The sequence below is a fragment of the Ornithorhynchus anatinus genome, chromosome 13, assembly GCF_004115215.2.
Source record: "Ornithorhynchus anatinus isolate Pmale09 chromosome 13, mOrnAna1.pri.v4, whole genome shotgun sequence".
Taxonomy (NCBI): domain Eukaryota; kingdom Metazoa; phylum Chordata; class Mammalia; order Monotremata; family Ornithorhynchidae; genus Ornithorhynchus; species Ornithorhynchus anatinus.
Genome location: NC_041740.1, coordinates 37,684,398 through 37,701,771, shown reverse-complemented (window position 1 = coordinate 37,701,771; position 17,374 = coordinate 37,684,398). Strand labels below are relative to the sequence as shown.

Here is a 17,374-nt window from a genome sequence, read left to right as displayed (position 1 = left end):
GCAGGAGGATATGGGGTGGGGTGTGGAGAGTCTGCAAGAGCAAACTTCCATGTTGGGAAGCGGCATGGCCTAGCAGAAAGAGGAGGGAAAAGGTTGCTGTGAGGGAGTGATGTTCGTTTCTCCCCAAGGAAACATGACATCTCCAGATCTAATTTGGTGATTCAAACCCCAGTTAGGTTTTAATGACGCCCGGCTGGCTCCCTCTCCCAGGCCACTCCGTGTGAGCCATCCCTGCTCCGCTTTCTCCTCTTCCTCCTCTCCCGCTATCCCTGGGAAGATGGGTGGGGGCTGGAGGAGGTAGTTGCTCTAATAGGCCACCCTCCCCTTTGGTCCCCCAATGCTAAACGAAGCCCAGTGATATCCAAGAGCAGCTGCCATCTTGGTGAGGAACTTTTTAATGAGGCCCACCGAGGTTTCACAAAAGTCATAATTAAGGTTCGCCACAGTGCCGGGCAGGGCCTCCTCTCCCCTGCCTGACCCCATCCAATGGTGCCTTGGCTCCTTCCACAGCCTCTGACCTCTGCTGCCATTGTAGGAACCTGACTGGACTGGGGAGGGGTAAACTCCAGACCCCACCCCACAGCCTAGGCCCTCTGAACCCGGCCCATCCTTCCTCAGCCCCTCACTGCCTCCCCTCCTCACGGCACAGGACCAGCGGGCTGCAAGGTCACCCAAAGTCCTGCAGAAACAGGAGCAGGATAGCAGAGGAGAGAGGTCCTGTCTCCTTCCCTCAGCCTTTGTTAGTAATGCCAGCAGCCTGCATTGGTGTTGGCTGTGGGAGCATGAGTTTCTGGGCTCCAAGGGGGATGAGGAAGAGTCCAAAGAGTTTTGAGGTAGAGAAGATGTGCCTTAGGCCTCTTGTTAGAGACTGACCAGATCTTAGTCCATACTGAGCAGCGGTAACTAAATCATAGGCCTGCTCTGTGAACCAAGGAGGGGGCCAAGTGTGGACCTCTGTGCCAGTCAATCAATTTATTGATCTCTTATTGTTTGCGGAACACTGTACAAAGCACTTGGGGGAGTACAATATAAAAGCGTTGGAAGACATGTTCCCTGCCTCCCAAGGAGCTTCCAATCTAGAGGATTTTCAGGGGACAGTGGAGGACACAATGCAGACAGACAGACAAGTAGGTCTAGAGCAGAAATAATAACAGTATTATTTCCACTAGGCCAAGCGGCTTTTCAGGTTCTGTGGAGAAGATGGGATTTCAGCTTTTCCCATCGCTGCCTGCACTCAGACTTTTCTACGGAGAGGAAGGGGAGTATCTAGTCCCTGCCCTTGCCCTTGAGGAGTTAATAGGAAGAGGAGGAGGGAAGTAAAAATAGTTTCCAGCTATGCACACTAACAACAGAAATACATATACGTTAAGCACAATGTCAGTTAGTCGATCTTGTTTATTGAGTGCTTACTGTTTGCAGAGCACTGCACAGTGCTGAACCAAAGTGGTGATGGTCACTGGTGTGATTGGTAATAAGGAAGAAGCATGGCCTAGTAGAAAGAACATTGGCCCAGGAATTAGAGGACCTGGGTTCTAATCCCCACTCTGCTACTTGCTGTGTGACCTTGGTCAAGTCACTTCACTTTCCTGTGCCTCAGTTTACTCATCTGAAAAATGGGGATTCGAATCCTGTTCTCCCTCCTACTCAGACTGTGAGCCCCATGTGAGTCAGGGATAGTATCTAACTTGATTATCTGTGCTTACCCAGCACTTAGTACAGGAGGAAACTGAATCATAGATAAATGAAGTGACCTGTCTACAGTCACACAGCAGACAAGTGGCGGAGTCAGCATTAGAACTCAGGTCTCCTGAGTCACAGTCTTGTGCTCTTCCCACTAGATTATGCTGCAAATGTGTTGGTTCCATCATGGATGGAGTTTTAAGAGGAAGAAGAGGCAGAAATGAGACCAGCTAGCAGGAGCAAAAACAACCCCCTGGGCAGATTTGAGTGGGGAACATCCCTTAATTAGTCCAGTAGTAAGGGCTCTTCAGGAGGCAGCCAAGCTTGAACCAGAAGCCATGATTCTCAGGGTGATTCTTCCGCCCCTACCTCTCTTTTTCCCTCCCTCTGCTGCCCTGAAATCCTCAGGCCTCATTACTTCACAGCACTTGACACCTCCACTACAAACGCCATCACTCTGAACCGGATAAGTGCCCACCAGCCCCTTGAGTATTTTGATTTTGAGTATTACTCTCCGTATCTTCTCAGACAGTGATTACTTTTCCATTCTGTGGGTGCTTTGAGAGGGCCAGCTGCCCTTTTTCTGAAGTGGGATTGAATTTCAGTTTAGGTTTGATGTCTTTTCCAGGGACCCCAGATCTGATTTTCGGTTGGAGTGGTGGGGACAGGTCTGTTCCAATGTGGGGGTTTGGCAGACAGAGGTCTTCTCAGGATGGAGCCTAGGCTGTATGTGCAGGGCCATTTAACCCAGGGTAACCTGCTTTCCTGACTGAAGTCAGATCTGTCTAGTCCTCTTCACACACCCCTGGATTGGGGGGAATTCCAAACTGGACTCGGCCCCTGACTGGGGGAATCTGACTGGAACTCTCCCTGCTTGGACTGGGCCAGCCTAGGCAGCAAGGACTACATTGTCCTTGGCTGAGGGGAGTGTGGATCTCTGGGGATTTGATGCTGTGTTCGTCCAGGTTCCAGGGAGTCGTCCAGGTCCCCGGGTTGGGTGGAATGTCCCTTGATGTTTGATCCTTACTTCTCCCCTAACTTCAGAGGGAGCAGGGAAGCAGGAACTAGGTGGATTGGGGACCGGGGGGGTCAAGGGGGCAGAGGGCTGACACGGGGAAGAAGCTGGGAGAGTGACTCAGCCAGCCCTCGCCAGGGGAGCTTGGGCCATCTGCCAAGACCTTCTTCCACCATGGAGAGATGGGGCTCGGGGGTCCCTGGGGTGGAAGCAGAACTCTGCCAGGCACAGCCCACCAGCTTGCAATTCCCGCTCCTGGGCAGCAGAGCAGCAGTTTACACAGCTGGGAAACACACACACACACACAAAATACACTCTTCCCCTGCCTCCCTGGACATACACCCTTATGCAGCAGCTGAGATTTCCAGCACAGGGTGGGGCTGAGATAGGAGTCCTCCCCACCCAGCCTTGTGCAGGCCCAGTGTGAGAAGGAGCAGGGGCAGGGAGATTTCCGTCCTTGCCCGGCCCCGCACCCCTGGCCCCGATTCCTGCCACAGCCTCTCCTGCCCACCCTCTGGTCTGGCACGTCAAAAGTGTGGCTCTCCACTGACTGTTGGGGTGGTTGGTGTGCGGGTTTGGGGGTCAGTCAGACGGCCAGTCAGTCGTATTTAGTGAGCGCTTACTGTCTGCAGAGGACTGTATTAGGCACTTGGATGAGTTCAGTCTAACAATAAACAGACCCATCCCCTGTCCACAGTGAGCTTACAGTTTAGAGGGGGAGACAGAAATTAATATAAATAAATAAATTACGGGTATGTACATAAGTGCTGTGAGGCTGGGAGAGGGGATTAATAAAGGGAGAAATCTGGCTCCAATTCAATCTGGCTTCCTGCCCAATCTGGCTCCAATCCAATCTGGCTTCTGTCCCCTTCACTCCACAGAAACCTCCCTCTCAAAAGTCACCATTGATCTTCTTGCTAAATCCAATGACCTCTTCCATCTTAATCCTCCTCAGTCTCTCAGTTGCCTTTGACACTGTTGACCACCCCCTTCTCCTGGATACATTATCCAACCTCATCTTCACTGACTGTGTCCTCTCCTGGTTCTCCTTTTATCTCTCTGGAAGTTCGTTCTCAATCTCCTTCGAGGGTTTCTTTTCTGCCTCTCATCCTGTAACTGGGGGGGGGGGGTCCCTCAAGGTTCAGGTCTGGGGCCCCGTGTATTCTCCGTCTATTCCCACTCCCTTGGAGAACTCGTTCACTCCCATGGCTTCAACTACCATCTCTAAATGAATGGTACTCAAATCTAAATCTCCAGCCCTGATCTCTCTGCCTCTCTGCAATCTCGCATTTCCTCCTGCCTTCAAGACCTCTCTACTTGGATATCCTTCCGTCGCCTCAAGCTAATCATGTCCAAAACAGAATTCCTTATCTTCCCATCAAAACACTGTCCTCACCTTGACTTTCTCATCACTGTGGATGGCACCACCATCCTTCCTGTCTCACAGGACCATATTCTTGGCGATATCCTTGACTCCTCTCTCTCATTCCACCACATATTCAATCCATCACTAAATCCTGTTGGTTCACAACATCTCAAAAATCCTCCCTTCCCTCCCCAACCAAACTCCTACCATGTTAATCCAATTACTTATCCTAGCCCACCTTGATTATTATATCAGCCTCCTCACTGATCTCCCAGCCTCCTATCTCTTCCCACTCCAGGCCATACTTCACTCTGCTACCTAGATCATTTTTCTACAAAAAGGTTCAGGACATAATTCCCCACTCCTTAAGAAACTCCAGTGGTTGCCCTTCCACCTCTTCATCAAACAAAACTCCTCACCATTGGTTTCAAAGCACTCAATCACCTTGTCCCTTCTTACCTCACCTAGATACTCTCCTGCTACAACCCAGCCTGCACACTTCACTCCTCTAAAGCTAACCTTCTCACTGTTCCTCAGTCCCATCTATCTCGCTGCCAACCGCTTGCCCACAACCTGCCTATAGGAATGCCCTCCTTCCTCATACGGTTCCCCAATTCAAAGGCTTATTGAAGGCACACCTCCTCCAAGAGGCCTTCCCTAAGCCTTCCTTTTCTCTTCTCCCACTCCTTTCTGCATCACGCAGACTTGCTCCCTTTATTCAACCCCTCTCCCAGCCCCACAGCACTTATGCACATATCTGTAGAGAAGCAGCGTGGTTCAGTGGAAAGAGCACAGGCTTGGGAGTCTGAGGTCATGGGTTCAAATCCGGATCTGCCACTTGTCAGCTGTGTGACTGTGGGCAAGTCATTTAACTTCTCTGTGCCTCAGTTACCTCATCTGTAAAATGGGGATTAAGACTGTGAGCCTCATGTGGGACAACCTGATTACCCTGCATCTACCCCAGCGCTTAGAACAGTGTTCTGCACATAGTAAGCACTTAACAAATACCAACATTATTATTATTATTTATTTATATTAATGTCTATCTCCCCCTCTAGACTGTAGACTCATTGTGGGGAAAGAATGTGTACTTTCTGCAGCTCTTAGTACAGTGCTCTGCACACAGTAAGTGCTCGATAAATATATTGAATGAATAAGTCAGAGTGATGCAGAAGGGAATTGAAGAAAAGGAAAAGGCTTATTCATTCAATCATATTTATTAAGCATTTACTATATGCAGAGCACTATATTAAGCACTTGGGAAAGTACAATACAACCACAGTGACATTCCTTGCCCACAATGAGGTCACAGTCCAGAGGTGGGGAAACAGATATCAATACAAATAAAATAAAATCACAGATATATATATAAGCGCTGTGGGGCTGGAGAGGGGGAAGAGCAAAGGGAGCAAGTCAGAGTTGATACAGTAATCAAGCCAGGATAGTGTGGGGTGGGGCTGATCCAGTTCCTGCCTAGCCCTACTCTAGCTCAGTAGGAGAAGAAGCAGAAGCAGGGCATTTCTGTCCCGGCACCCCTGGACCTGATTCCTGTAGCAGCCTCTCCTGTCCACCCTCCGACCCGGTTAGGTCCAGCCCAGCACTTCGAAAGTGCAGCTCTCCATCGACATTTGCCAAGGTCAGTGTGTAGACTTGGGGGTTCTGGAGGTGGAAGGCGAGGGGTGTGTGTCTGTGTGTGTGTGTGTGTATGTGTCTCGGTCATTCAAAACACACTTGATCCCCCACAGAATTCCAAGCCCCACTTCTCCCTCCCCTTCTCCCTCCCCGTGCTCCATTCCCAGGGTCAATCACAGTGAGAAGCTCAGGGCTGGACCAAGGACTCCCAAAGATGTGTTGCAGAGTGAACAAGATTTTTAAATTGGGGGTGGGGGAAACGCCCAAAATTGAGATAACCCCCCTTCATATATACCCCAAAAACACTCAGGGGAACCGATCACCCACCCCTTTCAGGAATTTTACAGTCGTCTCTGCAGTTTGCGGGCACAGCCCTCTTCTCAATGCACACTCACACACATGCACACAAACATGCAAACATATTCGGCCACCCATCCCCGACCCCCAGGACACCCAGGACTGGTCTTTCAGGCACAATCCCACCCAGCTGCAGATTCTCAGATCCAGGCCCAGGTCAGAGTTAGCAGTAAAAAGCTGTTCCAGGCAACCCTGAGTGTAGCCGGTTGGGCATCTATTTGGGTCCCAAAATTTTTGGGATGGGCAGGGAGCACTGCCGTAGTCTGTCAGTCAGTCATTTGTATTTATCCAGCACTTACTGTCTCCAGAGCACTGTACTAAGTGTTTGGGAGAGTACCATATAACAATATAATAGATACATTCCCTACCCACAACAAGCTTACAGTCTGGGGGGCGGTGGGGAGCATTAATATCAATAAAAAAATTACACATCTCCTCTTGGAGATGCGCCTTCGATAAGGTTTAGAAGGTGGGGAAGAGTAATTGTCAGATGTGAAGACGGAGGGTGTTACAGGCCAGAGGCAAGGGATCAGGGGCAAGATAGACAAGATTGGGGTACAGTAAGAAGGTTAGCATTAGAGGAGTGAAGTGTGCGGGCTGGGTTGTAGTAGGAGAGTAGTGAGGTGAGGTAGGAGGGGGCAAAGTGATTGAATACTTTAAAGCCAATGGTAAGGAGTTTCTCTTTGATGCAGAGGTGGATGGGCAGCCACTGGAGGTTCTTGAGGAGTGGGGGAACTTGGCCATTTAAACGTTTTTGTAGAAAGTAGAGTGAAGTATGGATTGCAGTGGGGAGAGACAGGAGGCAGGGAGGTCAGAAAGAAAGCTGATACACTAATCAAGGCAGAATAGGTTAAGTGCTTAGACTAATGCAGTAGAAGTTTGGATGGAGAAGAAAGGGCAAATTTTAGCCATGTCGTGACGGTCAAATTGACAGGATTTAGTAATGGATAGACTATGTGGGTTGAATGAGAGAGAGGAGTCAAGGATAATTCCACGGTTATGGGCTTGTGAGACAGGAAGGTTGGTGGTGCCATCTACAGTGATGGTAAAGTCAGGGGATAGACAGGGTTTGGGTGCCAAAATAAGGAGTTCTGTTTCAGACATGTTCAGTTTGAGATGATGGTGGGACATCCAAGTAGAGATGTCTTGAAGACAGGAGGAAATGCGAGACTGCAGAAAGGGAGAGAGATCAGGTCTGGAGATGTAGATTTACGAATCATCCCAGTGGAGACGCTAGTTGAAGCCATGGGAGCGAACAAGTTCTCCAAGGAAGAGGATGAAGATGGAGAATAGAAGGGGGCCCAAAACAGTTAGGGAGTAGGAGGCAGAAGAAGAATTCTCCCACAGAAGAGGCTGAGAATGAGTGGTCAGCGATAGAAGGTGAAGATAGCATCAGTGAAGCTGAGATTGGATTATGTTTCTGGGGAAAGGACCGGTCGATAGTGTAAAAGGCAGTTGAGAGGTCGAGGACGATTAGGGTGGAGTAGAGGCCGTTGGATTTAGCAAGGAGAGATTGTTGGTGACCTTTGAGAGGGTGGTTTCTGTGAGGTGAAGAGAATGGAAGTCAGATTGACCCAAGGCCACAGGCCCCAAGCCTGCCTTTCCCAGAGTTGGTTGTGGGTGCCCCTGGTGTTTCCTGCCAAGTGGAAGGAATACTCCCCCTCTACCCCCTGGCCTTAGGCTGGAAAGGCTAGGGGAACACTCTGGGATGAATCAACACCCGACTCACTCCCTACAGAGAAATGGAGGCTGAATGGTGTAGGACATGTATTTCCCAAGAATTTATGTCCAGGCCCAAGTCTCTGGTCCCAGCACACCTCCCCTCCCACCTGCCTCAACCCAAACCACCCTTGGGGGCCTGGCCTAGGAGAAGGGACTCCTAGGTTCTGGTGGGAGTAGGACCCTGGCTCCTTGGGATCCAGTCACTGACTGGTGCCCTGGGTCCAGTTGGCTGGTGGAGGAACAGGAAGTGACCCTGGATGGGCAGGAGACAGGTCTTGGCTGCTTGTATCCTCTTCCCTGGAGCCCTGGAGTTCTCTCTCTTCTTCCACCCATCCTTATGGTCAGTGCTGAGGTGACTCTGGGAAGCCTGGCACTCCTGAAGTCATAGAGAGGTGCCTTTGGACAGGGGACAGAAGTGCAGAGAGAGGTGGGGAGAGGGAGACAAGAGCACAAAGGACAATCAGCCGAAATGGAAGATATCTAAAAGAGGAGGGGCGGAGCAGAGAGGGACTGAGACTGGAGATAGATCCAGAGGGAAAGAGGAGAGACTTGGAAGGGGAATGGGGTGAAGTGAAAAAGGAAAGAATAAATGAAAAGGGAGGAGAAATAGAGCATTTGCTTTCAGGACCTGTGGTGGAAGGTGGCAGAATGGGAAGAGAGTAGAAGAGGTAAGCAGGAAAATTAGGAAAAAGCCCCAGTGGGAGAAGAGAGCTAGGTGAAAATTAGACAAGGTCTTTGTGGCAGGTAGTGACAGGGAGTGGAGGATGCCAGCGCCCCCTCTGGCTTAAACCGAGAGTGAGATTTGAGGGAGGTGGTCTGGAGGTTGATTCGTCCCCTAGTCCCCCTCTGTTTTCAGAGGGGCTCAAACCCCTCCATCCTGGGCCTGGAAACCCCTTGGTCATGTCCCTTCTCACCCTCCTGCTGGCTGGGTCTGGGGACTGGTCTCCTGAACCCGGTGCATCAGCTCAGGAGTTCAAGGTGGACCAGAACAGGACCCCTCGGGGATCTCAGGTGACCCATTCCTCCACCATGGTTTCTCCATCTGTAGAATGGTGAGATTCATTTATGCCAAGTTCCTCAGCAGAATCTATGAAAGCACTGAGGACAATGTTATTGTTCTTCCTGGTGTGGGTGGGTAAAGGAGCGAGGCCTCCGCTCCCCAACCCGAATTTGCTTTCCCCCGACAGCCAAAGGAGCCAGAGAGCAAGTGATGAGTTCCCAGGACATGGAGCCTTCAGCCATCTTCGAGGCGCTGGTGGAAGGGCTGGAGTGCTGGGACCTCCCCGGGCACTGTACCCCTTGTGAGCTGCTGCTGGTGGGCGAGACGGCTCTCCCGGTGCTGGTGAATGCCCAGGGCCAGGTCCTCGTCGCCGCCTCCCGCTTTGGCCGGGGCCGCCTGCTGGTCGTGGCCCATGAGGGCTATCTGAAGGAAGCCCGGCTCGCCCGTTTCCTGTGTAACGCCGTGAGCTGGCTCTGTCCCTCACCGGGGGCTGCAGTTGGGATCGGCAGGGGCCTAGACGCCCTGGCTGAGATCCTCCGGGGTGCTGGGGTGGAGGTGCAGGATCGGGAGGAGCTCGGCGAGGCCCCGGGGGTCTACTGCACCGACGCCTATGAGCTGGGGCAGCCAGAGAAGCTGGTCCGGTTCCTGAAGGCCGGAGGGGGTCTGCTCGTTGGGGGCCAGGCCTGGCACTGGGCCAGCCAGCACAGCCCAGACAGGGTGCTGTTCGACTTCCCTGGCAACCGGGTGACTAGTGTGGCCGGCGTCTACTTCACTGCTGCCGCTGCAGATGCGGGCCTCCTCCAAGTGTCCAAGAAGGTTCCTAACATCCCACTGACAGTGCGGTGAGTGTGTGTGTCTCTATGTGAGTGTTTGTGTGTGTGATTCTGTTCCCACCGCCCCCGCATTGCCACCCTCACTTCTGCTATCCATGGGGCAGGGGGAGCCTTCATGCTGACCAGACGAGGAGAGAAGGCTTCGAGGGGGTCGTGTCGGGTGGAGAGGTGGGTAGAGGAAATCCAACACCCCTCCCCAGGAGGATGCTGAGCCTGGAAGAGACTCCCTGCCACCCGGCTGGGGAGAGGCAGCAACTCATGGAGGTCTTGGCCAAGACAGCTTGACCGTAGGTTTGACCCGACCTTTCCAGTGAAAGCAGGACCGTTCTGTTACCACTCTGAACAGGGAATCCACCTGGGAGTACGATTGGGATCCCCTGGCCTGGGCAGAAGGTCTCTCTGCCTTTAAGGTGTACTTCAGGGTCCCCTCTGCCATTGGTCCGGCAGCGCGGCCAACACGGGAGCCGGTGCTGCCCGCCTTAGGCGGCTGGGACCCTCCCTGTCACTGCCCCTCTATCTTCAGGTATGCCCAGGACTTCACGCAGGACCAGAAGCAAATCCTGGCTGGCCTGTCGGAGCTGGACATCGTGACGGGAGGTCTCCCCTCGCAGCTGCTGGTGCACGGGGCTCTGGCCTTCCCCCTGGGGCTGGACCTCACCCTCGGCTGCTTCGTGGCCGCTGCCCACTTTGGCCGGGGCCGTGTGGTGGTGGTGGCCCACGAGGACCTGCTGACGGCCCCACGTCTCACTTCCCTGCTGGTCAATGCCGTGCGCTGGCTGGATGACGGGAGGGGTGGCCGCGTCGGGATCACCTCTGGCCTGGAGGGCCTGTGCCCCTTGCTGGCCCCCAGCGGGCTGGCCTGCGGGCCGGGGCAGCTGGATGAAGGCCTGAGCGTCTTCGTGTGCAAGGCCTACAGCGACGAGGAGGCGTCCGAGATCCGGGAATTCGTGGCGGAGGGAGGGGGCCTGCTGATCGGGGGCCAAGCCTGGTGGTGGGCGTCACAGAACCCCGGCCAAGATGCTGTGGCCGGTTACCCCGGCAACCACATCCTCAACCACTTCGGCATCTCCATCTTGGGCCAAAGCCTGACGGCCGGGCAATTCCCGGTGCCCCAGCATAATCCTGGGCAGTACCACTTCCGCCAGGCGCTGGCTCAGTTCCTGGGGGAGCTGGAGGGGCAGCAGGCCCTGCGGGAGGGGTGGCACTGGAAGCTGGGGCAGGACTGCATGGCATTCCTGCGACTCCCGGCCCAGGAGGTGCCCGCCTACGCCTCCCTCCACTGCATCCTGAGCAAGGCGGTACAGCAGGCGGGACTCCCAGATGTAAGCCGCCAGCACCCCGTGCTCAATGACTCCAAGGAGGGGTTCTTGCTCTCCCTGGCCACAGAACTGGTGCACTCGGGGATACACTGCTCGGCACTGGTCCAGGGGCCAGGGAGCGGGAACTGCCCTCCTCAGGTGGGGCCGCCAGGACCCCCCATCACTGTGGAGATCGATGGCACCAACCCAGGTGAAGAAAGGGGTACCCTCCCTACTTCCACCCTCTGAGGGGGAGGTATCTGGGTGAGTGGGAAAGGATTGCCAGAGCCAGGGCTGGAGTTTAGCCTTTCTGTGTGTCTTACAGGTGACGTGGTGTGGGTGAGCACGGGGCTGTACCTCCCCTGGGGCAGCACCTTGACGATCACCCTCCCCTGTGATGTCACAGAAGCTGGCCTGGAGGTAATTCCTTTATGCTCTGGACCCTTCCCATCCTCCCAACTGGCCTGTCTTTTTTGTTTGTTTGCTTGTTTATGGTACTTGTTAATAGCTTACTATGTGCCAGGCACTGTTCTAAGTGCTGGGGTAGGTGCAAGATAATCAAGTGGGACATAGCCCATATTCCACATGGGGCTCATGGTCTTAATCTCCATTTTACAGATAAGGTAACTGAGATGCAGAGAAGTTCAGTGACTTGCCCAAAGTCACATAGCAGACAAGTGACGGAACTGGGATTAGAACACAGGCCCTCTGACTCCCAGGCCTATGCTCTTTCTATGAAGCTATGCTGCTTCCCCCAGCTGTTTCCAGTTCCTTCCTCTCACTGAGGGCCTGGGCTGCACTCGGGATGGGGTTGGGGAGCTTAGGCAGTGCCCGGGTCCTAAGCAGAGAAACGATGCAGAAGGATGGGAAGGGAGCAGAAGGCCGAACCAGGCTGAGCCTTGCCATTACTAGGAGGCAGCAGAGGTCAGCCCGAATCATCCCCCGGGGGCCCAACTCCATGCCCACAGCCATGCACCCCTTCCTCAGGTGCAGATCGGCTGCCACTCCGATGACCTGAGCAGAGCCCGGGAGCTGTGCCGGGCGCCAATAGTGATCCGCCGCAGTTGTGTAGAAGAGCAGGAGCGTGCCATCCCCTGCCTCTGGGGTGGACTCATCTACATCATCGTGCCCAAGGGCAGCAAGCTGGGCAAGGTGCCCATCATGATCGAGGGAGCCCTGCCCGCCCCATACTTCAAACTAGGTGAGGGAGCGGCTGGCACGGGTCCTGGGGTTCACTGACGGGCCTGAGGGAGGGAGGGTTGTCAGGGACATTTAGGGTGACTTGGGCTGAGGAGGGGAAGCGGGCTCCAGCTTCCTTCGATATGGGAAGATGGTGACCGACTGTTTTTTGTGTCTACTGAGGACTAAATCCAAGGACATGAGCAGGAACTGCAGCAGGAGGGTTTTAGGTTGGTCCGGGTGGGCTGGTAAACAATGGGATGGATGCCCTTGTCTCCGGCCCCGTGTCCAGAAAGGTCTGAGTCCTTCCCTGTACAAGGCTATTGAGGCTGCCTCGGGGGTCAGAGTGGTGGACAGGGAGTAGGGAGTGGAGGACTCTGGGGGGTGGGGCAGGGTGAAAGTTCCCCCTGGGGAAAAGGGTGATGTCAGCCTGTGTCATTGTCTTCAGTAGTAAATGAGTTTTGAGCACCCAGGGTACCTGGGCCTTACAGATGCACTGAGCATTGTCATTAGGAAGCACCCACAGGGTGTAATTGGAGGCAGAGCAGGTGCAGACAATCTGTTCCAGACACGGGAAGTGAAAAAGAACAGTTTAGATGAGTTGCCGTGGTCTCTACATAGTGGGTGGTGATAATCGGAGAAAGCCTCCTGAAGGAGGTGGCCTTGTCCTGCGATTTGCCATGGAGGGGTTAAACAGTGTATCGAATGCCAGGGGTTCAGTTCAGAGGGGAGAGGGAAGGACTCAATCCGAATCTCCCCTGGTCTTCCATTCCTGGGGGGTGTGGGGAGGGAGCAGACCTTGCAGCCGACGTGACTCCGACAACTCCCGCAGGAGAGACCTCGCGGGAGGAGTGGGAGGCCAGCATCCGTCACCGGCCCGCCCCCTGGGGAGAGCTGGCGACCGACAACATCATCTTGACCCTGCCGTCCGAGAGTCTGCGGGGCCTCAGGGACCCGGAGCCGCTGCTGAGCCTCTGGGACCAAATGATGAAGGCCGTGGCCACGCTGGGGGCGGTGCCCTTCCCCTTCCTCCGGCCAGAGAGGATCGTCACTGACGTGCAGATCTCTGCCGGTGAGCCCCCGGGGTGGGGGAGACACTGGGTCTCCATGGGGAATGTGATCCAGGAATAGCAGAGAGGTGGCTGCTCTTTCCACCTCCAAGGGGAACAGGGTCTGGTTCTGACCAAACCTTTGGATTTTGGTCTGATCCAGTCCGGCCTGGGGCCCTGGTGTTGGGGGGCATAGAGGTTTGCATGGTTCAGGCCTATCGTGCAGACACTGAAGAACCCTAGCCTGTGGCTGGAGCAGGGGGAGTTGCCTGGGTTGGTTCTGGAACTCTCCAGGAATCTTAATAATGTAACAATAATAATAATAGTAATAATAGTGGTATTTGTTAAGTGCTTACTGTATGCCAGACACTACACTTAGCACAGGGGTGGGTACGGCAAATGGGGTTGGACCCGGTCCCTGTGTCACATGGGGCTCATCGTCTTAATCCCCCTTTTACAGATGAGGGAACTGAGGCCCAGATAAATGAAGTGACTTCCAGCAGACAAGTGGCAGATCTGGGTTAGAACCCAGGTCCTACCAAGCCTGTGCTTTATCCACTAAGTCCCGTTGCTTCTCCACTGAGCGATTGATTGACTGCTCGATCTGGCCCTGGGCTCAGGGGCTGCCCTGGGAGGTCCCAGGCTGGGCCAGCCCTCTGAGCCTGCAGAGTGATGATGTGAACGTAGGCCTCAGTGGACCAAGCGGTGAACACCAGCAGCCCAGCTTCCCAGCCCCCACTTCTGTCTCCCTGGATTTATTGGACACTATCCAGGTTCAGGGGGACTGTGATGCTCATGATCGATGCCCTTCCACTTCCCGCCCCTCCAGGCTGGATGCACTCGGGTTACCCCATCATGAGCCACCTGGAGTCTGTGCAGGAGATGGTCAGTGTGAAGGACATGATGAGCCAGGGCCTGTGGGGCCCCATCCACGAGCTGGGCCACAACCAGCAGCGCTCGGGCTGGGAGCTCCCCCCGCACACCACCGAGGCCACCTGCAACCTCTGGTCCGTCTACGTGAACGAGTCGGTGCTGGGCATCCCTCGGGACCGGGCCCACCAAGACCTGAAGCCCGCCGAGCGGGAGAAGAGGATCCGGGACTACCTGAAGAAGGGGGCCCCTCTGGAGGAGTGGGAACTGTGGACGGCTCTGGAGACCTACCTGCAGGTATTGGGGTTGGGGGTGGGGGCCTTCGGCCCTGAGGGGGACGGGTCACCTGCCTGGGATTGGCCAAAGCCCAGAGGGCCCCAGGGATGCTGGAACAGTTCAGACAGTCCCCAGGGATCAGGCAGGCATCACTTTAGGCAGCTCATGTATGGTGGCTGGGCTGCGCCAGTCATGGACCCTGCCTTCAAGGAGCTCCCAGTCTAATGGGGGAGACAGGGCAACCCAAATATGTAATACAATAATAACCGTGGCATTTGGGAAGCTCTTACTATATACGTGCCAAGCACTGAACTAAGGGCTGGGGTAGATGTGAAATTAGCTGATCCGATATAGTCCCTGTTCCACATGGAGCTCACAGTCTAAGAGGGTGGGAGAACAGGTATTTTGTCCCCATTTTACAGTTGAGGAAACAGGGGCCCACTGAGAAGTCATGACTTGCCTGAGGTCACATGGCAGGCAAAGGGCCGAGTTAGGATTAGAACTCGGATCCCCTGACTCCCAGGCTCTGCCACTTGTCTGCTGTGTGACCTTGAGCAAGTCACTTAACTTCTCTGTGCCTCAGTTCCCTCATCTGTAAAATAGGGATTAAGACTGTGAGCCCCATGTGGGATAGGGACCGTGTCCAACCTGATTGTATCTACCCCAGCGCTTAGAACGACGCCTGGCATGTAGTAAGCACGTAAGAAGTACCATAATTATTACTATTATTATTATTACAATGAAAATAGGCACCAAGAGTGGTTAAAAGAGGCAAAAAATGGTGTTTATTATCTCAAACAGTCAGATCACCTGATTTTCTAAACAGCCATTTTTTTGTATAGCTCTTCAGCATGCAGGTCTGGAAGGTGGGAGGGCAGTGGAGAGAACCCCAGTGCCAGGAGCTGGGAGGGAGGTGGGCAGAAAGCCCCCATGCTGGAGAGGGTGGGGTCGGGGAGAGTCCAGAATCTGAGACCAGCGGAGGCCGTGAAGCCCTCCACCAAACTGGATGCTAAGACCCAGCCATCTCTGTCCCTTTTCTCCTCTCAGCTTCAAGAGGCCTTTGGATGGGAGCCCTTCATTGCCCTCTTTGCCCAGTACCAGGGCCTGGACAAGGTGCCCTGGGAGAACGTGGCCAAGATGAACCTGTGGGCAGAGAAGTTCTCCCACCAGGTGCAGAGGAACCTGGCCCCTTTCTTTGAGGCGTGGGGCTGGCCTATCCAGAAAGATGTAGCCGCCGCTCTGGCCACACTGCCGGCCTGGGAGGACAATCCCATGCTGCCGTATCTGCTCGCCGCCAACTGATTCCTGGATGGGCTCCGAGTGGCCCCTGCTTCTCGCCGGGGCAGCCGCAGCCAGGGCGTGTACCAAGCACTGTACTGAGCACTTGGGAAAATACCGCAGCGTGCTAGACAGGTTCCCTGCCTCAGGAAGTCTCTAACAGAAGCTGGGATGTCTCCCCCAGTCACAACCATCCCACTAGTTCTTCTGTGGGGAGCTCAGGGTGGGTGGGGGCTCTGCCTGGAAGAGAGAGCTGGGCATGGGTATGGCCTACTGACCCTTTGGGAGCAGCAGCCGACGGGGAGAAAATGAGGAGGGGAATCCATTGATGAGGGTCTGGCCTAGTGGGCTCTGCCCGCTTCTTCTCTAGGCCTGGGGCAGTGGCAGGGGGAGGTGATGGGCAAGGGGACGGTGGAACTGGGCGGGGGGGACTGCAAGAGTGTATGGGGTGGGGGTGGAGAGGGCACAGAGGTCCTAGACAGTCTGCAGGAGCAAACTTCCACGTTGGGAAACATCATGGCCTAACAGAAAGAACACAGGCCTGGAAGTCAGAAGATCTGGGTTCTACTCCTGCCTTTGCTACTTGCCTGCTGTTTGACCTTGGGCATGTTTCTTCTCATCTCTGTGCCTCAGTTTCTTCATCTGTAAAATGGGACTCAACATCTCTACTCCCTTCCACAGATTGTGAGCCCCATATGGGACGGGACTGCTTCCTACTTGATTAACTTGTATCTACCCCAGTGCTTAGTACAGTGCTTTAAATAAAGAGAGAAGTACCAGCCTTGCTTGTTTGGACTCTTGCATTTTCTAATGTGCTTTCCCAGCAGCCCCACAGTTACCCTTCGAGGAAGGCCCTGCTGGGACATTTCCCATTTATAGATGGGGAAACTTAGTTATTGTGAGGGAAGGATCTTGCCTAAGGCCCCCGCCCAAGGAAAGCAGGGTCCTTCTCTTCATGCCCTCTCAGCGCTTTCCACTGGTCCCCTGCAAGTGTGACCGTGAGGACTGCCTCGCTTAGCACCAGGTTTCGGCCAGGATCCGATAACATCTCCCCGGCTCCCTGCCTACCAGCTGCTCCCCAAGCGGAAGGGAAAAGGTTGCTGTGAGGGAATGATGATCTTTTCTCCCCAAGGAAACATGACATCTCCAGGTCAAACTTGGTGATTCAAACCCCGATTGGGTTTTAATGAAGCCCAGCTGTCTCCCTCCCCCAGGCCATTCCATGTGAGCCAGCCCTGCTCCTCTTCCTCCTCTCCCTCCTCTCCCTCTATCCCTGGGGAAGTAGGTGGGGGGACCAAAGAGGCAGTTGCTCTAATAAGCCACCCATCCCTTGGGTCTCCTAGTGCTAAATGAGGCCTGGCAGTATGCAGGTGTGGCTGCCATCTTGGTGATGAACTTTTTAATTAGGACCACAGAGGTTTCATGAGAGTCATAATTACTTTTTACCACAGTGCCTGGCAGGACCTTTTCTCCCTGACCCCACCTGTTGATGCCTTGGCTTACTCTTTTCACAGTCTCCGGCCTCGGCTGATGCTGTAGGAATCCCGTTGGGCTGGGGAGGGGTAAACTCCAGAGCCCATCCCACAGCCTAGGCCCACTGAACACGGCCCCTCCTACCTCATCCCCTCACTGCCTCCCCTCCTCGCAGCACAGGACCAGGGGGCTGCATGATCATCCAAAGTCCTGCAGAAACTGGGACCGGATGGCAGAGGAGAGAGGTCCTGTCTCCTTCCCTCAGCCTTTGTCAGTAATGCCAGCAGGCTGCATTGGTCTTAGCTGGAGAAGCATGAGTTTTTGGGCTCCAAGGGGGATGAGGAAG

The 17,374-nt window shown here is 54.4% G+C and overlaps 1 protein-coding gene across 1 annotated transcript; it reads left to right on the top strand.

The window, feature by feature from the left end:
- Window positions 1-8,745: 8,745 nt before the first annotated feature.
- LOC100092807 (TRPM8 channel-associated factor 2-like) lies at window positions 8,746-15,949 on the top strand. The gene is made up of 7 exons (XM_001521282.3): window positions 8,746-9,614; window positions 10,129-11,114; window positions 11,229-11,323; window positions 11,891-12,104; window positions 12,915-13,154; window positions 13,961-14,298; window positions 15,325-15,949. Exons 1-7 carry the CDS (start codon window positions 8,983-8,985, stop codon window positions 15,577-15,579), a joined length of 2,760 nt encoding a protein of 919 aa, XP_001521332.3. The 5' UTR covers window positions 8,746-8,982; the 3' UTR covers window positions 15,580-15,949.
- The last annotated feature ends 1,425 nt before the right edge of the window (window positions 15,950-17,374 follow it).